General features: G+C 39.9%; 1 protein-coding gene across 2 annotated transcripts; it reads left to right on the forward strand.

Annotated features, from left to right (window-relative positions):
• The first annotated feature begins 762 nt into the window (after positions 1 to 762).
• Positions 763 to 16914, forward strand: rtn2a (reticulon 2a). Of its 2 annotated transcripts, XM_072392425.1 has the most exons (10): positions 763 to 832; positions 1671 to 1724; positions 2068 to 2655; positions 3561 to 3761; positions 9072 to 9279; positions 10237 to 10375; positions 13505 to 13574; positions 13674 to 13720; positions 13810 to 13868; positions 16161 to 16914. In XM_072392425.1, the coding sequence occupies exons 1-10, from the start codon at positions 802 to 804 to the stop codon at positions 16234 to 16236; spliced, it is 1473 nt and encodes a 490-aa protein (XP_072248526.1). In that variant the 5' UTR covers positions 763 to 801; the 3' UTR covers positions 16237 to 16914. The 2 variants fall into 2 exon arrangements, with proteins under 2 accessions (XP_072248526.1, XP_072248527.1); XM_072392426.1 differs by lacking the exons at positions 763 to 832; positions 1671 to 1724; positions 2068 to 2655; positions 3561 to 3761 and adding an exon at positions 5007 to 5097.
• The last annotated feature ends 2921 nt before the right edge of the window (positions 16915 to 19835 follow it).

Raw genomic sequence — 19835 nt, forward strand, 5'->3', positions numbered from 1 at the left:
TAATCAGTTTTAAAAACATTTTATAAGATGGATGTAGATGTGCGTATGACCGTACAAACATCATCTGGTCCAGTTTGGTGAATTTGACAACATGGAGTGAGACAAAAAAGGCCATACACATGTTTTTTCTGTATCTTCTTCATTTATTTTGTAACACTTGCAGGATCCGCTGTACAACTACACGCCGCTGCCCCCTACTTGTGACTGTTAGACAGTTATCCTTTACATTAATGCAGCTTTTGTAGTTCATTTTGGCTGTGTTTTGTGTATAAACTATATGAATATTTATATATGAGAGACTGGAAAAGGAATAACTTACACTGTGAACAAAACCAGGCTTTCTGTTTTGTTTTATATTTAACTGACATTTCTGCCAGTTCTTTGAAATGGATCCTCTGTGGATGGTTTGTAGAGTCTAATGTTTTCCATTATCACTCCTGCCTTACATCCTGCTCCTATAAGACCCTGAGCTGTGGCCACATGATTGGCTTTGAATGGAGGATGAGAACAGGCTCACAAAGACACTTGTGCATCTCTCCCTTTGCTGTGCACGCTCCTACCGCTGCAGCGATGCAAGAGGAGATGACGGGGGGAGGGAGCAGGGGGGGCGATGGTGGAGTGAGGCAGGGCGGGGCTGCTGAGTGACAGAGGCAGGAGAAAGAGGAAGCCGCTCAACAGACAACCAAAAAAAAAGGGAGGAGGAGAAAGCGTGAATCCACAGGACGTGAGTGCCGGCAGCTGAGGAGGGAGGGGTGGGGGGGGCTTCCAGACTGGATGGGCCCAGCAATGCCTTGATGGAGTATGGGCCAGGTTTTAGGATTCTCCCACTGCCGTGAGTCTGTTTCTGTTTTGTTTCCATCTGTGCTTGTACCCTGCAGGTCTGCATGTGTTTATCTCACTGTGCCGTTGTAATATATATTCCAGCTCAGCATCTTTTCTTGCTAACTGCTGTGAGCATCGTCTGTGTTAGCTCTCCTCCTCTTCCTCTCTCTTGTTCCTACCTTTAATAAACACATGGCTGGATGGATGAAGGGCTGCAGCACAGTAGCAGACTTGCCCCGTTGTTGTTATATTGCATTGACTGGCAAGAGTGTGTTTAGCTCCGTACTTGAAGCCTTTGCAGGCAGGCTTGCAAGTTGTTTTTCCCTGAAAGCTTCTATTGTGATTTCATATTTGTGTTTTATTTGATCTTTTTCTCACTGTTCAGTTAATCTAATCTACAGATGGACAAGGGTTCAGTATTTGCTTGCATTCACACTTGTGCAGGACAGAATATGCAATACCTGGTTGATTTTTAAGCTAATGTCATGTTGACTATCTATTGTAGGGAAGGCTGATTACTGCTGCCAAAAATGGCTCACTATGGAATGACCTACAGTGTGCAGCCTAAAAGTGATGAACACATAGTTTTACAGTATGTTCACTGTAATGTTAGTATGTATAGACATGAATATCTATTGGTCTTATCAGTATATTTGATGTGAATTACAGTGAAGTCATTGTTCATAACCTCGACTCTGTTCACTGCAACTTCTGTACTTCAGTGTTTATCAGGACTTGAGCGTTGTTTCTTATCAGTTATACATTGTTTAAGGGCAAGACTCTTTTGAATAATGTGATTAATCTTTTAATGTTTACCTGTAGATTTATGTAAAACCATTTTCTTCCAGAGGAATATGGCTCTGTGGCATCCACTCCAGACTCAACACCTCCATGCACCGATGGTAAGAAGCATTCGACACTCTTTCCATCCATCCACTAAGATATTTAGTGAGTTCAGCTAAACACAGCAGTCATGTAGCTGCTCTAAAACTAGGGATGAAGGTCCACCTAAGTAAGAATAAAGGTGCTTTTATATTTTTGGAAGGAGAGCGGCTTTTCCTTTTTTTTCATCTTCACCTTTATCAGCACATTTTTCTCTCAGTGAGAAAACCTGGATGCTTTCATCTATTTATCAAAAGCAAACTTGCTCTCTGTGCAGCACTGAACTGCTAAATGTTGCCTTTTTTTGTCTGTGTATTTTTTCTTTTTGTCTTTGTATTGTGGACTGCCTTTATCTCCATCCAGGTGGTAATGAAGAGTCAGAGATATATGAGCTTCAAACGGCCAGAGAGTGGTCTGACGATGAGGAGGTGGGAGATGGAGATCCGGATGATGATGATGGACTGGCTTCATCTCCTTCTATTTGGGGGACCCCCCGTCAAAACTCCTTTGAGCTGACTTTCTCTTACATCGCAATCGCCGATGCCGAGGCGGTAGGAGCTTCACGGCACCATCGTGAGCGACGCAGGGGAGGCCCTCGGGGAAGTCGCACTCCCTTGATCCGAACAGACACTCTGGAAACACTGTTGGACTCCCCTGATGTTGACTGGGACCCACAAGCCTTCCTCAATCGAGAGGAAGAAGAGGAAGCATTAGAGAGGAGAGAGCAGGAGAGGGCCGAAGCAAGGACAGCGAGGACAGCGAGCCCTGTTGGACGAAGGGTCAGGGAGCAAACTCAGTCTATCACAATTCAGCCCTCTACCCAAAACCTGGACCCAGAAACTCAAGGGGGAGACACAGGAGTCCAAAGAGAGGAGAGCACGAGCCACACTGTCCAACCTCCTTCTTTGACCCAGACAGCCCAGGAACAGAGCCCTTCACAGATGATTCAGGGTGAGAAATGGGAGATATGTACAAAGAGGCAACAAAATGATGTTTAACATATTGAAAGACTAAAATAACTAGTGTCTGGGAATAAATTATGATTTACTTTGTTCACTTTTTGTAGATTCTCAACAATATTAAGTTTTACACCACTGGAAATTACTTTCAATCTTATTTACAGTGGGTAATTTACAATTATTTCCTTAATTCAGCATCAAACATACGTTTTACTAAATCATTCTGTCATCAAGTTGGGCAGTTGACCTACTAAAACTTGGTTTTCTTTCCAAAATTCTCTAAAATGTACTGATGAAATTGCAAAAAGTAGTTTGATTGTCTTAATTTGACAAAGCTCAAATTTTCTTCAGATTAATTGGTTGTTGCACTGATGAGGAGTGTCTCTAAATGAACATACCGAGGAGTTTACCTCTGGTTTACCTCAGACAGGAATCCTCTTACCCTCCAGCTTTCCAGGCACTGCAGTCATTTTATCAAACCTTTTAAGCCAAGAGTTCATCATAAAGCCTGACATACGATGATGTTTTTCCAAATCTGTATGTTGTTCAAATTGGCACAGAAGCACAAATGATGACTTTAGTGATGCGTGAATGCAAAAATCAGGGGGAATCATCTGAAAAAGGACCCAGAAGAATTGTTTTCTGTATTTTTACCAAAATGGTCATACATTCTTGATAATATAGCTGATGTCAAGCATGGCCAAACAGACCATAAATCTAAAACATGGTACATTATTCTATACTTTTGTCTTGAAGTAATCCCTGGGACCAAATCGGCATTGACAGAGAGCAGTATTTTCAAAAGTAATGCACCTTCTTTTTTAGTTTGCAGTCTTGTAGATGTGATTTAATAGGGATGCCATCACTATAGTGACATCATCTTCTGGTTACCAGCAGCAGCTGCTTCACCAATCCCTGAGTCTGAGTCTCCCATCACCAGGGAAACCATTTCAGTCAAGCTGCTCACATCATCCAGAGGCCCACCTTGCTTGTCACCCGCTGTCATTGGCCTTAACTCTCAGGAACAGCGGGTCAGCGATCACTGGTTTTCAGCACTTAACCTAACAGAGGACCCAACAGTATGCACCTACACAGCAGGTACAAGATTATCACCTCTTTATTATTCAATGTGTTTATTTCTTTGGCTGTTGCCTATCTTTCTCCCACCATCTCTTTGTCTTTGTCTTCTTGCTCAGAGAGATCCTTTCACTCAGCTCACAAATCAATACTCTGATCAAAGGAAATATTAGATTTCACGCTCAACGTGTACCTTCGAGAGCAGGCAGACAAAGATGGACGACCGGACGTCCTCGTTGCTCATGGTGTCTCCATAGTAACTCTCTCTCTTTGTTGGGATTTATGGAAAGATCGGCTTTTTGGGGAGAAAACATTCCTGGCTTTGGCAGATTTTTTCAGACTTTTCAGATAACATCAGAGCTGAAATTCGTGTGTACCACTGTTTGAAACACACACAGAAAGAGAGATGTGTGTGTGGGGGACGTTTCTGTTTGTTGGCACTGTAAGAGTGAGGGAGGTTGAAATAAAGGGAGCAAAAAAGATAAGATTCTGTCTTCCAGCGTGATGGCACTTTAAGTGGACGGTTGCAAAAGTCAGAATGGAGCTGGGTCTTATTTTAGTGGACGAAGGGGGGCTGTAAACCCTATGACTGTTGATGAATGTGTGGTCAGGCTGATGACAGAGTTTAGGGTGTCCCGAATAAATAACTCACATATTTTTCTGTGGTGGAAAAAAATAGCTTTTTGGTTTGAATTAGAAAAGAAACTCCCTTTTGTTCCATTAAATTAATCATTATCACAACAAAAATACATGTGTTTTTGCACTTAACTGCACAGTATTTCTTCTCAACTGACAGTTAAAGTCACTCTGGTGACAATCCTTTGTTAAGCTGGTTTCAGACCCCTGAATCACTGCCACCACCTCCGATTCTTGCACAGTTCAAATACATGAACAGTGCAATCAAAAACATTTTGGAACTCAGAAATAAGCTTTTTGGTCAGCAGAATTTTCAAGTGCTATGAAAACATACTGACTGGGATTGTGCTTTGGGACGTGATCGAAAATCAAGTCTGGCTCTTCTGTTTCAAGTGTTGAATATGAACACAAATCCTAATCTGATCCTAATGGAAGAAACTCCTTGAGATTCTGATGTGGTTTTTAATTTAAGTGAAATGATAATTGAGTTTGAAAAAAAGTGGCATATTTGTAAATCTTCTCTTTATGTGTGAAGCTCAGGCAATCTTTAAGAGTGGTGGGCGGCGCTGTAAACGAGATTATTTTGGGCTGTCAGGCTTTTGGACTGCTGAGCAAGCAGTGGGTGGCCAAAAACAGCTCAGAGGGGCAAAGGGAGCACAGCAGAGAGGTACCGAGGGTGTGAGGAGAGACACTGGAGCGTTGAACGAAATGACCAGTAAAGGTGAGACCTTTTGGATTTGAGCTAAAACTGGATAAAAATGCTTCAGTGCAGTAGAAGTGCAGGTGTTGACTCACCATGTTTCAGGGATAGATGCCCCCTACAAAGAGTTGTGTTTGATTACGTCCAAAATAAAAAGAGCAAAGCAGAAGATTTGAGTTTGACCTGATTGAGCCTTCTTGTCATTTTATGTAGCAAACTCTTAAATTTAGTCAAGTTTAGTGAAGTAAAGGCCAGTGTGACAGGAGACTGGGGGGGGAGCAGTCTTTCTCTTGCCTTTCTCTGATCAATATACAAGCCGAGTCTCTGGAAATGGCAGCTTTGAGCAGCTGCAGGTTTGTTTGACTTCAAACTGATGAGCTGCTCAGAAGTGGCTGGGTAGTCTCTCTATCAGTAGCCTTCATTAGAATGAGCACCTGCCATTCAAATGAGTTTAAACTGTGCTGTTAGCAGATGGTTGCTATGGTGTGTAATAATTTACCAGCTGGGTTCTCTTAGATTGAAATATTTCCGCTTTAGGCTGAACAGCTGCTACGCACAGAGACGTTTCAGGCTGTAGAAGTACAATGTTTTTTTTTGTGATCAAGCTGACGTCAACTGAGCTTAACTGGTTTAATGTGGGCTGACGTAAAGCTGAAACAAGCCACGTTATTCATGTTCTTATTGGTTAACTGAGTGGAGTTTTAGTCTTTGCTTCATCATAAAAGAAAAAGTAACAGTACACTGAAATCCTGCCTCTTTGAACTGTACACTGTCTCACCCCAGCAGTCCATTTGTAGCAGCTTGTTACCATAGAATACCAGTTTATGATCCATACAGTGTGTGACAGCTCATGTAAGGCTGAAAAGAAGAAAAAAGTAGGATTAGATTCAGGGATTAATACCAGTCCTGATAAGTCAAATTTGACTTCTTAGCTTAGAAGGCGCACTAGAAACAGGAGGAAATAGCAGGCCTGGTACAAACCACCTCTGTGGCTCGCTGAAAAACTTAATAATAGCTAATAATATGCTCATGGACAAGTTTCTAATTCTAATTCTAGGACCTCTTGAGCCCCTTCACTAATGCACTGCTTTTCCATTAATCTTGTGGCAGCCGAGACATGTCTGTGTCATGAATGAATTATGATGCTTTTTTGTAGCATTTTGAGACCACTTCAGACCTAGTAACATATAGTTGTGACTTTCAATGTAGCACAAGTGTGAACTGCTGCAGACACATTAACGGACACACAGAGAAGCGGTGGGTTAATCCGACATATGATCGACCATTTAGAGGGAATCCGACAGCCCTCAATATTAGATGAATAAACAACAGCACTGTTCAAACTCTTTCTCTACCGTGATTTTCTCCACAGTTTTAACTGTAGCTGCAGCTTCTGCTCTCTATCTGACCAGATAGGAATGTTTTCAACTGCTCTCATCCAGTGCCGTCTTGTTTAATACGGTGATTCATATTTTACAGCTTGACATGCATTTTTTATGGCAAAGCAACATACTTTTATGGGGAAACTGTTACCACAGACGAACTTGCAGTTTTTTGTAATGATGAGTTGATGACTGTTAAACAAGCTTAAATATTTAGATAACTGACATTTTCAGCTGTTTCTATCTACCATCGCTGTTTCATACGACCACTGTGGGCCTGGCACACAGATATGAATCGTTATGACATGTTTCTGTCAGAAAACTGTGAAGGATTATTATATTACAGACTTGTAGCCGTATCCTAGCCCGACTGCACTTCATTAACAGTTGAATCTCGCTTGAATCACAAATATCACATGGGCACCGTGCCTTTTTACTGGTATATCTGAGTCAAGGTTAAGGAACAATGACAGAAAAAGTGATCAGTGTGTAAATAGAGAGAATGCCGTCGCTTAAACACATTTCTTATGCCATTGATGTCACATGTTTCATATGTTAAAAGGGCTTCTGTATGAAAAGCTCAGTTTTTGCTCCTGTCTCTTTAAGGCCCCAGTCCCAAAAGACTCAGTCTTTTCTGATTCGTCAGCTGATCGGCCATATTGGGAAAGTCTGAGGCAGCCGTTTAGAAAACTAGCCACTTGGCAGGTATCACATGAACGTCTACATGAAGATGTTGACAGGTTAAGAAATGAAAAACCCTGGCTATGAACAACGTGTTAGAGGCAGTTCAGGAACAGTGTCTTCTTTGCATCAAAGAACTCAGTTTACCGTGAACTTTGGGCTTTCCAACCTCACAGACATTTTACATACAAAAAAACTTTGTCTAAAACACTGAAGGAAAGGGAAAAACAACTTACAACATTCAGATATAAGGCTTCATTTAAAAAAACGCCTCCTGTAGCCTGATGGTTTTCTGGAAAATCTCACACTGTCCACTAAAACTTGTCACCTTCTGAAGAAGGAGGTTAAACCTTCAGCTTTTATTAGGAATTAGTGACTTTTTTAAAAAGAAATAACTGTTTGCGTGTCAATTTTACAACAATCACGTTGCATTATGATTAGAAAGATCTAAACTTGCACGAGTTTCATCAGACCTAAATGGGTTAAAAGGTACTGATTTCTGGATAACTGTTGCCTCCTGCTTTCAGTCTCTGTAGCTATACTCTATATAAGTGAGCGGTATCATCTAATTGACAAAGAATGTCATTTACACCTTAAAAAAAAGCCCTCAAAGCTTTACAATGTGCTTTGCCTTCCAAGTGATGAATCAAATCCTACATCTTACTTTCGCTAAGGTGCTTTGTTATATTATAAATCCAGGGTCCAGACAGTTCTGGAGTTTATAACAGCGTCCATGTCTATAAAGAAATATCCTTCAATATTCCATGTTCTTTGTTTTCACATAAACATTGTCCCCAGATGAGGCACCTTATGCATTACGATGTTGGATTATTATTGCTGCTCTTGCATTTTTTTATCTCAAATTAGTCACCGACTGAGTGTCCACGTGCTGATTATGGCTGTCTCAGAATGATCGTACACCAACAACAAATGCACTGGTCAGGTGTGTTCCAGGGATATCATGGGTATTAATTGTGTGCAGTGATGTTTATAAATAGCCCACCTGCTGTCAGTGCACTCTGTTCAAAGAGGCTTCCCTGTATTCTTATGCTGAGGCTTAGCATTTCACTGAATGACAAGCACAAAGAGCCCCGTCTGTCTGACAGAGCAGTCCTAATACAGCAACACAATGCAGCACTGGAACGTTGTTTTTATGAGTTATGTCCTTCAGTTTTAATTCAGCATTCATGTGTATACACTAAACAAAGAGTTAAGGCATATATCAAAGCTGTCCACCTTTATTAAATTGGATTCTAGGACGCCTCAGTCTCCACGGCAGCTGTTGCTGGGTGACAGTGAAGGAAACCAACAGGGTGTGGAGAAATGGCTGCTGACGGCCTGACGGCTGACAGCAGGTGCTGTAAAAAGGCTGCATTTAAATTCTCCTCGACTGCTCGCTACCCTCTCTCATCTGAGGGCTAAACTTAGCCGAGGCCGGAGCCTGACGTGTCCCTGCACCGTAGCCACCGTGTGTGCTCTCATGCTTGAGGCTGGAAATTCCTTTTAGCCTCAAGTCTTCCAGCTCTCTGTTCTTTCTTCTCCATCCTGTCCCGGTGTCACAACTGCTGTATCTTCGTGCCACTCTGCCTTTCACAAGAAAGTAGCCGAGGAGTTTATGTGATGTTGCTGCAGTAATTCACAATCCTGAATCTTAGATTAGTATTGGCCTTGGAAAATCTGGCGATAAACTCCGTAACTGCAGTATATAAATGACCTAGTCAGCATTCAATCTCCAGCTTGGTTGAAGGCTTCTGAATAGGTGTAAAACTGTAAATGATTTTATCATTTCACACTCACTTTCAGTTATCTGAAATTAAATGTCTGATCAGCTTTACTATCAGCAGCCACACATCTCTCCCTGTTCTGTTCATTCTCTCCATTCTTTCTTTTCTTTTACCCTTGATTCCTTTACCTGCTTGCCTTTTTTTTCAGTGATGGATCTTATCTACTGGAAGGACATGGAGCGAACCGGCATGGTGCTCACAGGTTTGGTAGTGGGATTACTCTCCCTGTTCCAGCTCAGCATCATCACTGTGGTGTCCACAGTCTCCCTGGCTGTTATGTGCTTCACCATCTCAGTGCGCATCTATTATCAGTTCCTCTACATCCTCAACTGGGGTGATGGAAAACATCCCTTCAAGTAAGAGGCTCCATTTTATGAAAGAAAACATCACACTACTCCTTGTTTTTTCTTCCTGGTTTCAGTTTTTCTGAAATACATTTATACAAATTATGGTCAAGCACAAACATTTGAGAGCAAAAGCATTTTCATGCCTGTTTTCTTTTTGTTGAGGCAGATTTCTGTCTTTAGGAATAATCTTATAATGTACATTTTTCACTTTTGTTCATCTCGTATCTTTGATAAATAGGAAACTTGAGTACTCGATTACCAAAATGTTAACTTTTTCATGTTTAATCAGTTAGAAAAGCCTAGTGACCACTCCAGTTAATGACAAAGGTGGAGCTTAATGAACACTGGACACTCACTTTGAATGCCTGAAACTGCTATCTTCAATCTTAAATAAACACTAGAATATATAACTGACTTTCTAAAAAAAACATTCCAATAAATCTAACTCAAATAAAGCAAAAATATATGCAGATAATGTATGAAGTGGAAAGTAAATCTGCTTGAATTTAAAACTATATTTATTCAAATTTTTGCATTCATACTTTGTACTTTGCCATTGAATTTTCATTGCCATTATATCCTTTTATCGCTGTATTTATCACTGAATATAGTTGAAATATCAACTTATTTCACATTCTGTACAGGAATCATTGCATACATTATTTATTGTTTCATTTTAGTAGCATGCTTTGGCATATTGATTTATCTATTGAGTCTATCATATATTATTTACACTGATTTCAGATTATGAGTGTCAGTCCTCCATAATTCTCAGGTGATATAAGATGAGTTTCGTATTCAGGCTTGAAGGATTGCATTCAAAGAATGTAAATCATTATTTGGTATGAAGCAATATTTGGTGTAACCAAGGCAAGACTACAGAGAAATATAAGTTGAACCCGTTTTGGTCAGTTGTTACTTTTTCAGCATGTTTTGCCCTCTTTTTGATTGTTCCTTTCTCTTCAGGTCGTACATGGACCTTGACATCAGTTTCAGTGGAGAACAGGCTGACATCTACATGCAGAAAGCCATTGTCATGACTCTATCTGCTGTTGACACTCTGAAGAGGCTCTTTTTTGTTGGAAGCCTTTATGAATCCCTCAAGGTGAGCTAAGCTTGCAAATATAGTCAGTCCTACTTTACTTGTGTGTGTGTGTGTCTGTGGGGTGTGTGTGTGTGTGCATGTGTGTGGTTACACGTGTGTGCGTGTGTATACTTGCTAAAGAACCCTCGATACTTGTGGAGTCCAAAGGGCTTTGTGGGGAATTTCAAAGGTCTAAACTTGGTTTTATGGTTAGAATCAGAAAAAGGTTATGGTTATGTTTAGAATAAGGGTGCCACTTACCACAAAGATAGACAAACAAGTGTGTCTGTGTGTGTGTGCAGGCTATTCAGTCTCTTAGTAACTATCTTAATGACCTGTCTGCAGAGATTTGCGTTGCCTTTTCCAGAACCTCTTCCCCTCATTAATCTAGACATCAGTCCATATCTGCATTTTTTTTTATTTTGCCCCTCATCCCTCATTTCCGGCTCCCTCCATCACTGGAGATGACAGCATTGCTGTGCCAACCCCAGCTTTCATCATGCCAGCTTTGCTCACGCAATAACAAAGACAGCAGCCGTCAGTCCCAATGACCTATTTTTGCTAATCATTGGGAAAGCAATCTTTTTCTTTCAAATGTAGCTGAATTGATACTTACAAGATAAAAAAAAGGATGTGCTCTCCTTATCTTTTTTATTCTTTCAGTCCCTGCATATGCAAATACCTTGTTACTAAAGTCAAAACATAAAATAAATCTTCCAGCATCGCATAATTTCTGATGAAATATGCACACTCACACCTTGCTTTGCCAGCAGTCTTTTTCGTGAATTCTAGATCAAACTTTATTGTCTTTCCTCTTTTTACTAACCTATCATGACAAGATGACAAAGAAAGATCCTAGCAGGGCAACCCAGAACTGATACATGAATCATAATTCCTCCTGCTGGTTTAGTTGAACTTATGTGATTACATGATTATTTGTCTTTTTTTTCTGCCTAGATACCATGCTTGGTACTTCAAGTCATGGCTAAAGGCCTAACTCATGAAGCTCTGCTTCCTGTTTGGGCTCTGATTTTATTGAATGGTCTAATCATTATTAGGTATTAGTATATTCACTACCTTAATGGTTCTCTTAGGATGTTGATACAGTCATTGTTTCCTTAGTTTATGTGGAGTACAAAATGTTGGATGATGCTGTCTGTTTTATTTTTAATTGAATGATGTTAAATGTAAGGCTGGGACACAGTTTCCACAACTGCATGCACAAACTGAATGGGGCATAGACGTGGTTCTATTCATACCATCTTTTAGGTCAGCTGCACCTTAGTTCCTCTTGCATGGGCATTTCATGGGTCTATGGGTAAAAGTATGGAAAAGGACAATTCTCACATTAAAACAACACATTAAACAATGTGCTTCTGACTCGTTTTGAGTTACACTGACTATTGTTATGCATATTCCCAGGCCTGAAACTGCCCAAGAATGCCCGGATGCTGAGATTCCACAGTTCACAACTTTGGTTTCCAGGTCCCACACCAAACTGTTTTGCTTTATGGTTGCTTGACATTTTTGTGGCTTTTTGTTGGTGTCTTGTTTGCCTCTTCATCATGACAACAAATGCCTCGGTATGGCTGTAAATATGCGGTGCTCATGTGAAGATGTGTTTTGATGACAGTGGTGTTACATCCTGCTACTATAAATGGAGCCAAAGAACAAAAAGTTTTCCAATTTCTCTAGTGTTACTTTATTTTTCTCCTCCAAACAAGGAAAAGGAGACTGATCCAGGTACATGTTTTGTCAGCACGCTCAGTCCACGTTATAACAAACTATATATTCAGGCTGCACATGGTCAGCCACAGAGGGGACCCAGTGGGCCCCTGTGGACTGATGAGGATGGTGGAATTTGCAACACTGGCCTCACACTTGAGAAAATGCAGAAACTTTCAAGATTCTTCTGAAATTAATTTTGTCCACAGTATAGGATGGTCAGGTGGCCCATCCTGGCCAGGGTCCACGTGTGCACATGTTGATGTTTTCTTGGGTAAAACAGACTTTCCCTTGACAGAGCAGATGATAGAAATCCTACATAAAAAAACTTTGTGAACCAAAACACCCTTAAAATCAATAGGCACACCAAAATGAATAAAGAATATTGACAAAATACTATATATGACGTCATTTTAACTGTAAATTTGTAGTAATTGTGCTTGGACACTTGGACTTCCTGTTTGGTGCTAAATTATGATATGCTTAATGATAAATAGATTGTACTCATATAGCGCTTTTCTTGTCTAGTTGACCACTCAAATTAAGCCACATTCATCCATTAACACACACACACACACAATCACACAGCATGTCTTAGTCTATACAATGTTACAGGCTACACGGTGCTTTTTTCCCTCCATCATACACATTCACACACCGATGGACCAATCTGAGCCAATGTGGGATTCAGTGTCAGGTTGACATGTGGTCCAGGGGAGCCGGGAGTAGAGCTATCAACTTTCCAATAAGCAGACGAGTGCTCTTCCTCCTGAGCTACAGCTGCCGATATGTGCCATTAATGCCATTAATGATGCCATTAATGCCATTAATGAACCTAAGAAACATGGAAGCATCTTTGCGTGTGTGTTCATATCAGTATCATTGCTTCTATTTATCTCTTTCTTATTATAATTTTAGCACTTCAGTAATTAACAGCGAACAGAATTACCACATTTACAGTCAGTGTAAATGGGTGTGAGCTGACTGAGCCCCCTAATCCCGTGACCTCCTGGTCTCAGCTCTGACCTGGCCGGTATGTGACATGACTCACAGGAGTCCATATGCAGAGACCTCTGGGATAAGCTGAAGTTTCTTTCCATGCGATCAGGGGTGTCCCATAACAGGGCAACTGGATCCCATTTCCAGTGACTGAGACGCTGAGAAGCCGAAACACCCTGATCCATATTGGGAGTTTTGTATTTGTAGCTTTTCCTCTTCAGCCGCAGGAAATTATATCAATGTGGATCATATTATCAAGTTATCCACTGGATCCACAACACAATGAGGAAAACATTAATTTCTAAATTAATTCAATTTAAACCACGAGTAAGGAGCATTCCTTGAAGGTTTTCTTGATATATACACACATCTTTGATGGAAGTTAAACCAACTCACGGCATCTGTTTCTGTTTATCTTGGCCTTAGTTCCTGCTTCTGATGTACCTCGTGACTTACCTGGGAGATCTGTGCAATGGCCTTACTCTGATCATCATTAGTAAGAAACTGATACCATCACTGGAAATATGGAATTGATTAATATGCATTTTGTTTCGCCCATCAACTACTTATTCTCTCCATCTTTTGCCTTCTCCAGGTGTGATTGCAGTCTTTTCTGTGCCACTTTTCTATCAGCGACGTCAGGTAATAAATCTTTACATATGCACATTAAATAGTTGTTTATTTTCACAACCACAAACTTATTTTTTTTAATCAAAACTCTGATATCACAGGAAGAGGTTGACAGCGCCATTGCAAAAATCCAGGCCAACATCGACAATGTCAAAGAAATGTGAGTATGTCGCCATCTTCTGGCACAGTGCTGCCTTTAGCAAAGAGAAAGAGAAAGTTCATGCAAGAGACCAAGGCCCGTCACTATACTCCTCCCTTTGCCCCACCACTTGGTCCAGCCCGCACGTTTGTGTGCAACAGGGAAGGGCAGGTTGTCTCGCTAACCATCAGGTATCAAGGTGAAGTGATCCTTCCAAATAGAGAATCTTCAGAATATTTCATGACCCTGTCCTGTGAGGCTTCGTTCTCAAGGGCCACTATCCAGTCAAAGGCACTCATCTGCCAAAGTCAGTGTTTAATGAATTGTGATGGACTCTGAGGGTCTGCTTATATTTGTATGAAAGGCCCAGTTGTCTGCTACATATTATTTACAGTAGTTGCCACAATGTCCAAGTTCCTGTTTAAGACTGATGAACATTTTTCAAAGTCTCATTCAAGCACAGATGTTTGTTGGGTTTATTAAATTTACACAAAATGAGTCAATACATAGAATCAACCATACCGTTTCACAAAATTAAATTACAAGAATAACATTCAGAGGCAGAGAGATGCAATAACATAAAGCAATTACTTCAAGCATTTAAAAGTGGTGAGTCATTACATCAGTTCTTTCGTTCATAGAATCACTTTACAAACTGGAGTCAACATGATGCTGATTGATTCATGTCTGACAAAGTGTTCAGAGATGAGAAATGTTTTAATGTGTAATCAAATAATTCCCATCAGGGCAAACTGATACGTCCTTTAACGTGTTAACGTTGAACACATTGGCCGAAATATCATTTAAAAAACCACTGTTTGTACTCTGAAAATAGTTTAACTTTGGTTGACTTATTGAAATAATTTGAGTTCAAATGATGGCTGGCGCACAGAACAGGATGTCCTGGTGCGGATATCTACTATCAGGATATCTTCTTGATGCCCTGAAAGACCAGAATTATTGGCATTTGCCCTGAGAGGTGCTGTTGGAGGTGAATGTACCAGAAATCTGAACTCAGCAGCTTAATGTTTTTGATGAAATTAAGTAGAAAAAGGATCATTAAACACAATTTTTTTCATTTTTTTTATTTACACAAACTTGCCCCCTAATGTTTTTACAAATTGAACAACCAGATATTTCTGTGCTTTTTTTTTTGTTATAATTATTTAACTATTTTGCACATTAATGAACAAATAATTAGGAACAACCTAAGATAACCTAACATAAGTTGATACAAGTGGTACCGAAAGCTACCATCCAGTCTCACCAATATGGTACGGTATGAACTGTCACAAAATCTCTCAATTTTGTAAAATGATGTGGCAAGAACCAGATAAAAGATACAGTATCAAAACTACCAGTAATCCAATAAAATCAGCTAAAAACAAAGTAGCAATTGAACAGAGGTTTTGTGAGTGTGAGGCGGGCCTGCCGAGAAAGACAGTTTCAGGAGCAGCTCAGTGATTTGAGTTGAGGTAATAGTCCAATAGCTTTTGAAAGAATAACTTGAATTTGGTTGAAGAGCTCAGGTACATGAGTTCTGGGGTAATTTGACTGTGTTTTACAAAGCCAATAAATGATGAATAGCTCAGGTCAGACCATTCAGCCTATTCTGGATTATTCAAACAGCTAAAAGTGTTTAAGCCTGGTTTTGTGTGTATGGGATTAAAGAACACAGTCATATTCTTTTTCATTTCTTGAGCTCATGTTATTTGTTTCAGCTGAAGCAGAAACTATAAGTCAAACTGTGAGCTATGTCATAGACACCACTTTCTGTGTGCATCTACCAAGCTCAGTGCAGCAAATACAGTTATACGTGCATGTCTTGATTTAATGTTATAGATCCTCCCCAACTGTCATGACATTGAAACTGAAGTATGAAATTAACACTGCAACCACTAATCGTTTCTGAGTAAACAAGATGAATTATCACTTAAAAATTTGCTTTGTTATCTCAAGATAACAGATTAATCAACTTATGATCTTGGGATAGCAGCGTAAAAATCAATCATTTCAGGCAAGGCTGATCTTGGCTTCTGTATATAAAGGCATCCAAGAATTTAGCAAAACTAAGCGAAGTTTAACTCCCTAACAAACCACTCTAAGGACACAGTAAAAGGAGCTTACTTAAGTTGTTGAAATAGTGTTATTACATGTTAGCAACTGGACTAGAACTCATGGAGTTATGTGGGAACTCTCTATTAAGATTTCCCACCCAACCCTACTGAGATATTGGTGTCGGTGCCGACCTTTAATATTGTTAACCTGTTGGCCGGCAGATTTACTTACTGCACCTCTGTTTCTCTCTTGTAGTCTGCGAAGACTCACCCAGGGTGGCGGCCCTCCTCCCGATCCAACTCCCGGTGGTGCCAAACCCAAAACCCAGTAATCACTTTTGGACACTGACTTTAAGAGAAGCTACCAGAGTCACAGACTGTCACTCAGATGTCTTACTCAGCAGTCTGTACTCAGAGCTCTAGAGGACAGAGCTCCAAAGACTGGGGAAGGGAAGGGGGGCTACTTTAGAAGAGTGATGATGAGGACTACGTGTGGTACTGTTTACTCTAACTATATCTAAGTTATTGGGGTTAGAGGATTGGGTTGAGATAATTCTTCAAGATGAAATCAAGGTGTATGAATCCAGGATGAAACTCTTGCTGCTGATGTCAGAGAGAGACGTCATCTTTGGAAATAATGTTTTTAATATGTAAAAAAAGACTCATGATGTGTCTTAGATGGAGCTGTAGTCCAAATGAGGTACTAAGACATAAGTGGGAAGTTCTCTCACTGACAGTGACTCATCTGAAACTAGTGAATCAGACGTGAGGGTGATTTATATGTGAGGAGGAAAACAGGGGTCTATATTAATCATGGCAGCATAAAACTGGCAATTACAAATGCATGTGTGAGCACATGTACATTTCTGAATGCATATTCATTCTCATGACTGTTTCACTGTGTGTAAGCAAGTGTGTGTGCGTGTATGTGAGTGTGTGCGTGTGTATTTCCTGACATAGAGCTTGCTGAAATATTGCCCACAAACAATTAAAGTCACATTTTTTCTTTATTTTCCAAACGTTCTGTTTCTTTTCACCCCATTCACAATAATCGCTCATTTAAGTTGTGTTTCTTCACTTAATGTTTATGCCCATGAGTGCTGCTTTCTATCATTTCCAGGCAGAAATGGAGTAAAGACATAGTTGGAAAGATAAATGAGCTCTGCAATAAGTTCCGTCACTGCAGTGTAATATAGGTGGAAAGAAACCATGTGACCAGAAGTGCATCATTGACAGAGGTTGGGGAGATAGATGAAAAAGAGCTAATAGATCGTCCCTGCGCTTTAACTTTTCTTATCTTCAGCCGAGGCAGAAACGTACGAAGCAAAGTGGAAGTGACATTCAGCAGGTGCCTTTCTAACTGCAGGTTCTAGTGCATGATCTGATTCTTATACTTAGAAACACATTAAGCAGCTCTTCATCCTTTAACAAACCACTTCCCATGTTTACCTGACCATCACCTTCTGGAGAATGGTGTTTTGTATGTGTACAGCGCTTGTGTCAAATACATATGTACAAGGCATCTTATACAGAATTGTAAGTAGATCAATTTTAGGAATAACAGAATTATTCAGGATACTCAGCAGTTTAAGTCCTTTTCGCTGATGCTTTAAAGGTTGCACCAAGAATTTGTTCCTTTGCCTTATTGTTGCACAACTGGTCAAGCAGAGAAGTATTGAGGTGTTAAAGGATATGATCCAATAAACCCAGACATGATGGCATGTTAGAGTCAGACATCATGTGCTGCCTTTTAGTGATGGACCTTGAATAGTTGCACACACACACACACACACACACACACACACACCTCACTCTGCCTTCCTGTATTTGTTTTCAGCACTAACTCAAATAAACATGTTCAATACTAACCCCAAATAGAAACGTTGAATATCTTCCATTTATGAACTTTAGAGCATTTAGACATCAGCGAGTTTATGCATCAACGTGGACTGACCTATATTACCTTGCATATGTCTTGTTGAGTTCTATTTAAACTAAACTGATGCTGATTACTCAAACTGTCTCACTCAGTCTAGACTACCGGATTTTGGGGTATTCATATTTGCTGTGGGGACAAAGTACAACCTTCTCTTGAAAATAGTTTGAATGCTATGTAAAATGTCAATAAAATCAGAACAAGGGGATTTGCAAATAATTTAAACCCTACATTTAATTGGAAAGGAAACACATGACATGTTGAATATGAGAAATTCTTGTGTTTTAGCTCCCGGGCCCTTCTTTGTTGTGTGTTTCATTTCACAATAGGCCAACGTCATTTATCTGATGACAGGTTTGGGGCCAGTTGAACTCCTGAAGTAATTTACAATGGATCCATGCTGTCGTAATCCATCCAGAATGTTGTTTGGCAGTGTTCTATTGAAATACTGAAAAAGTTGTCTGAGTTGCCACATATGTTGCTCCAAAACCTGCATTTATTTTTACCACTGATGCTGACTTTACCGCTGTCTCACTCAGCCTAGACTACAGGATGTTTAGGTGTCCTGCCACGTGTACCACTCCACCCTCATGCAATCTTTTGAGCTGAATCCTGATAACAAGTCTGATGGTCCATCTTGTCTTTAGTGTGGATTAGAGATTTATCTCAGGATGTTTTACACTTTTCTTCAGTGCATCTCAACTGAGCTCAGTTCATATGAAGGCAGCAACATTTAGGGATCTTTTTTTATATAAATAAATGATTAACTTGTAACTCACAATTTACAGATGTAACAATGATCTATATTCACTCACAGTGATTTTCAGAAGTGTTCCTGCAATTTTATACAAAAAGGTGTGTTGCTGGTATCACATTCAAGCATTCAGCATTTATTTTCTGAGCAACAGTCATTTTATTTCTGTTTCAGTATTTCATTTCCAGTCTTTTTATGTATTTCAAATATAGTATTTAGATGATCTGTAAATCATTTATTCTGTTTTTATTTCAATTCTACATAGCATCCAAACTCTTTTGGAAACAGGGTTTTAAATCCAAACATGACTTTTAGCTTATTTGAAATCAGTGGTGATATGAATTATAGTTGTGCACTAATTAATTTGTATTCTTTCAAACAAGTAGGCTTTTGTCCTTGGAAAATAAACATGGTGAAACGATAAGACAAGCTTAAGGTGTGACTTTTTCAGATAGACAGAGTTCAACGTGAGACTAGACTGCCAGGACAAATTCATGCATTTGTTTATCTTGGGAAAATTAAGTTAAAGCTAAAGGGTGCTTCAGAGCTTGTACAAACCACACTTTAGTCAGGAACATTTCATCAAAAATTACTGCAGTTTCAGTAGCAGTGGATTATTATTATACATAGTAATATCAAAGTAGATTGTATTTGCGCTATAGCTCTGTTCTGGGACCTGGGAGAGCTGCAGCCAAGTAGTTCCATTACACAGAACCAAGTGAAGGGTGAAGCTGAAGTGAAGATGGGTCACAGAAGAGTCAGCAAAGGTTGGAAAAGGTATGCCTGCCTGAACTAATGCGTTATTGAGTTTTACGCTGTGCTGAAAGAAGTACTTAGATCTTTTACTGAGGTAAATGTAACAGTCATAAGAGCTTGAGTAAGGGCAACAGGACTTATTTTTTTACTTCTTTTTCCAAGGAAAAAGCAAAGGAGCTGGCTTCTTATACAATTTATTTTGTCTGTAATGTGCATAATTAATCGCAACAGTCAAATAACAGTCAGAGAAATGTAATTGCCAAACCAAAATGGCTGCCAGAGCACTGCATGTTAACAGCTTTTTTCTTAAACACATGGCACGTGATTTGAAGATGATCCAGAAGATGTATTTGCATGCCATCTTTATGGCCCTGAGTCTCCGTGCGTGTCGGTTTCTTTTAGCTTTTACAGCCACAAGATGGCGACAAAAGTAAAGACATCCATTTATTTTCTCCAATCGTCCCGTGTGTCTGAAAGATTAAAGC

The sequence above is a fragment of the Leuresthes tenuis genome, unplaced genomic scaffold (genome assembly GCF_036924035.1).
Source record: "Leuresthes tenuis unplaced genomic scaffold, fLeuTen1.0.hap1 SCAF_9, whole genome shotgun sequence".
Lineage (NCBI taxonomy): Eukaryota > Metazoa > Chordata > Actinopteri > Atheriniformes > Atherinopsidae > Leuresthes > Leuresthes tenuis.

Coding starts and splice junctions, on each gene's coding strand:
- rtn2a (XM_072392425.1), top strand. CDS start 802: ATGGGCCAGGTTTTAGGATTCTCCCACTGCC. Junction 3,762..9,071: donor AGTATGCACCTACACAGCAG/GTACAAGATTAT, acceptor CTTTTTTTTCAG/TGATGGATCTTATCTACTGG. Junction 9,280..10,236: donor GATGGAAAACATCCCTTCAA/GTAAGAGGCTCC, acceptor CTTTCTCTTCAG/GTCGTACATGGACCTTGACA.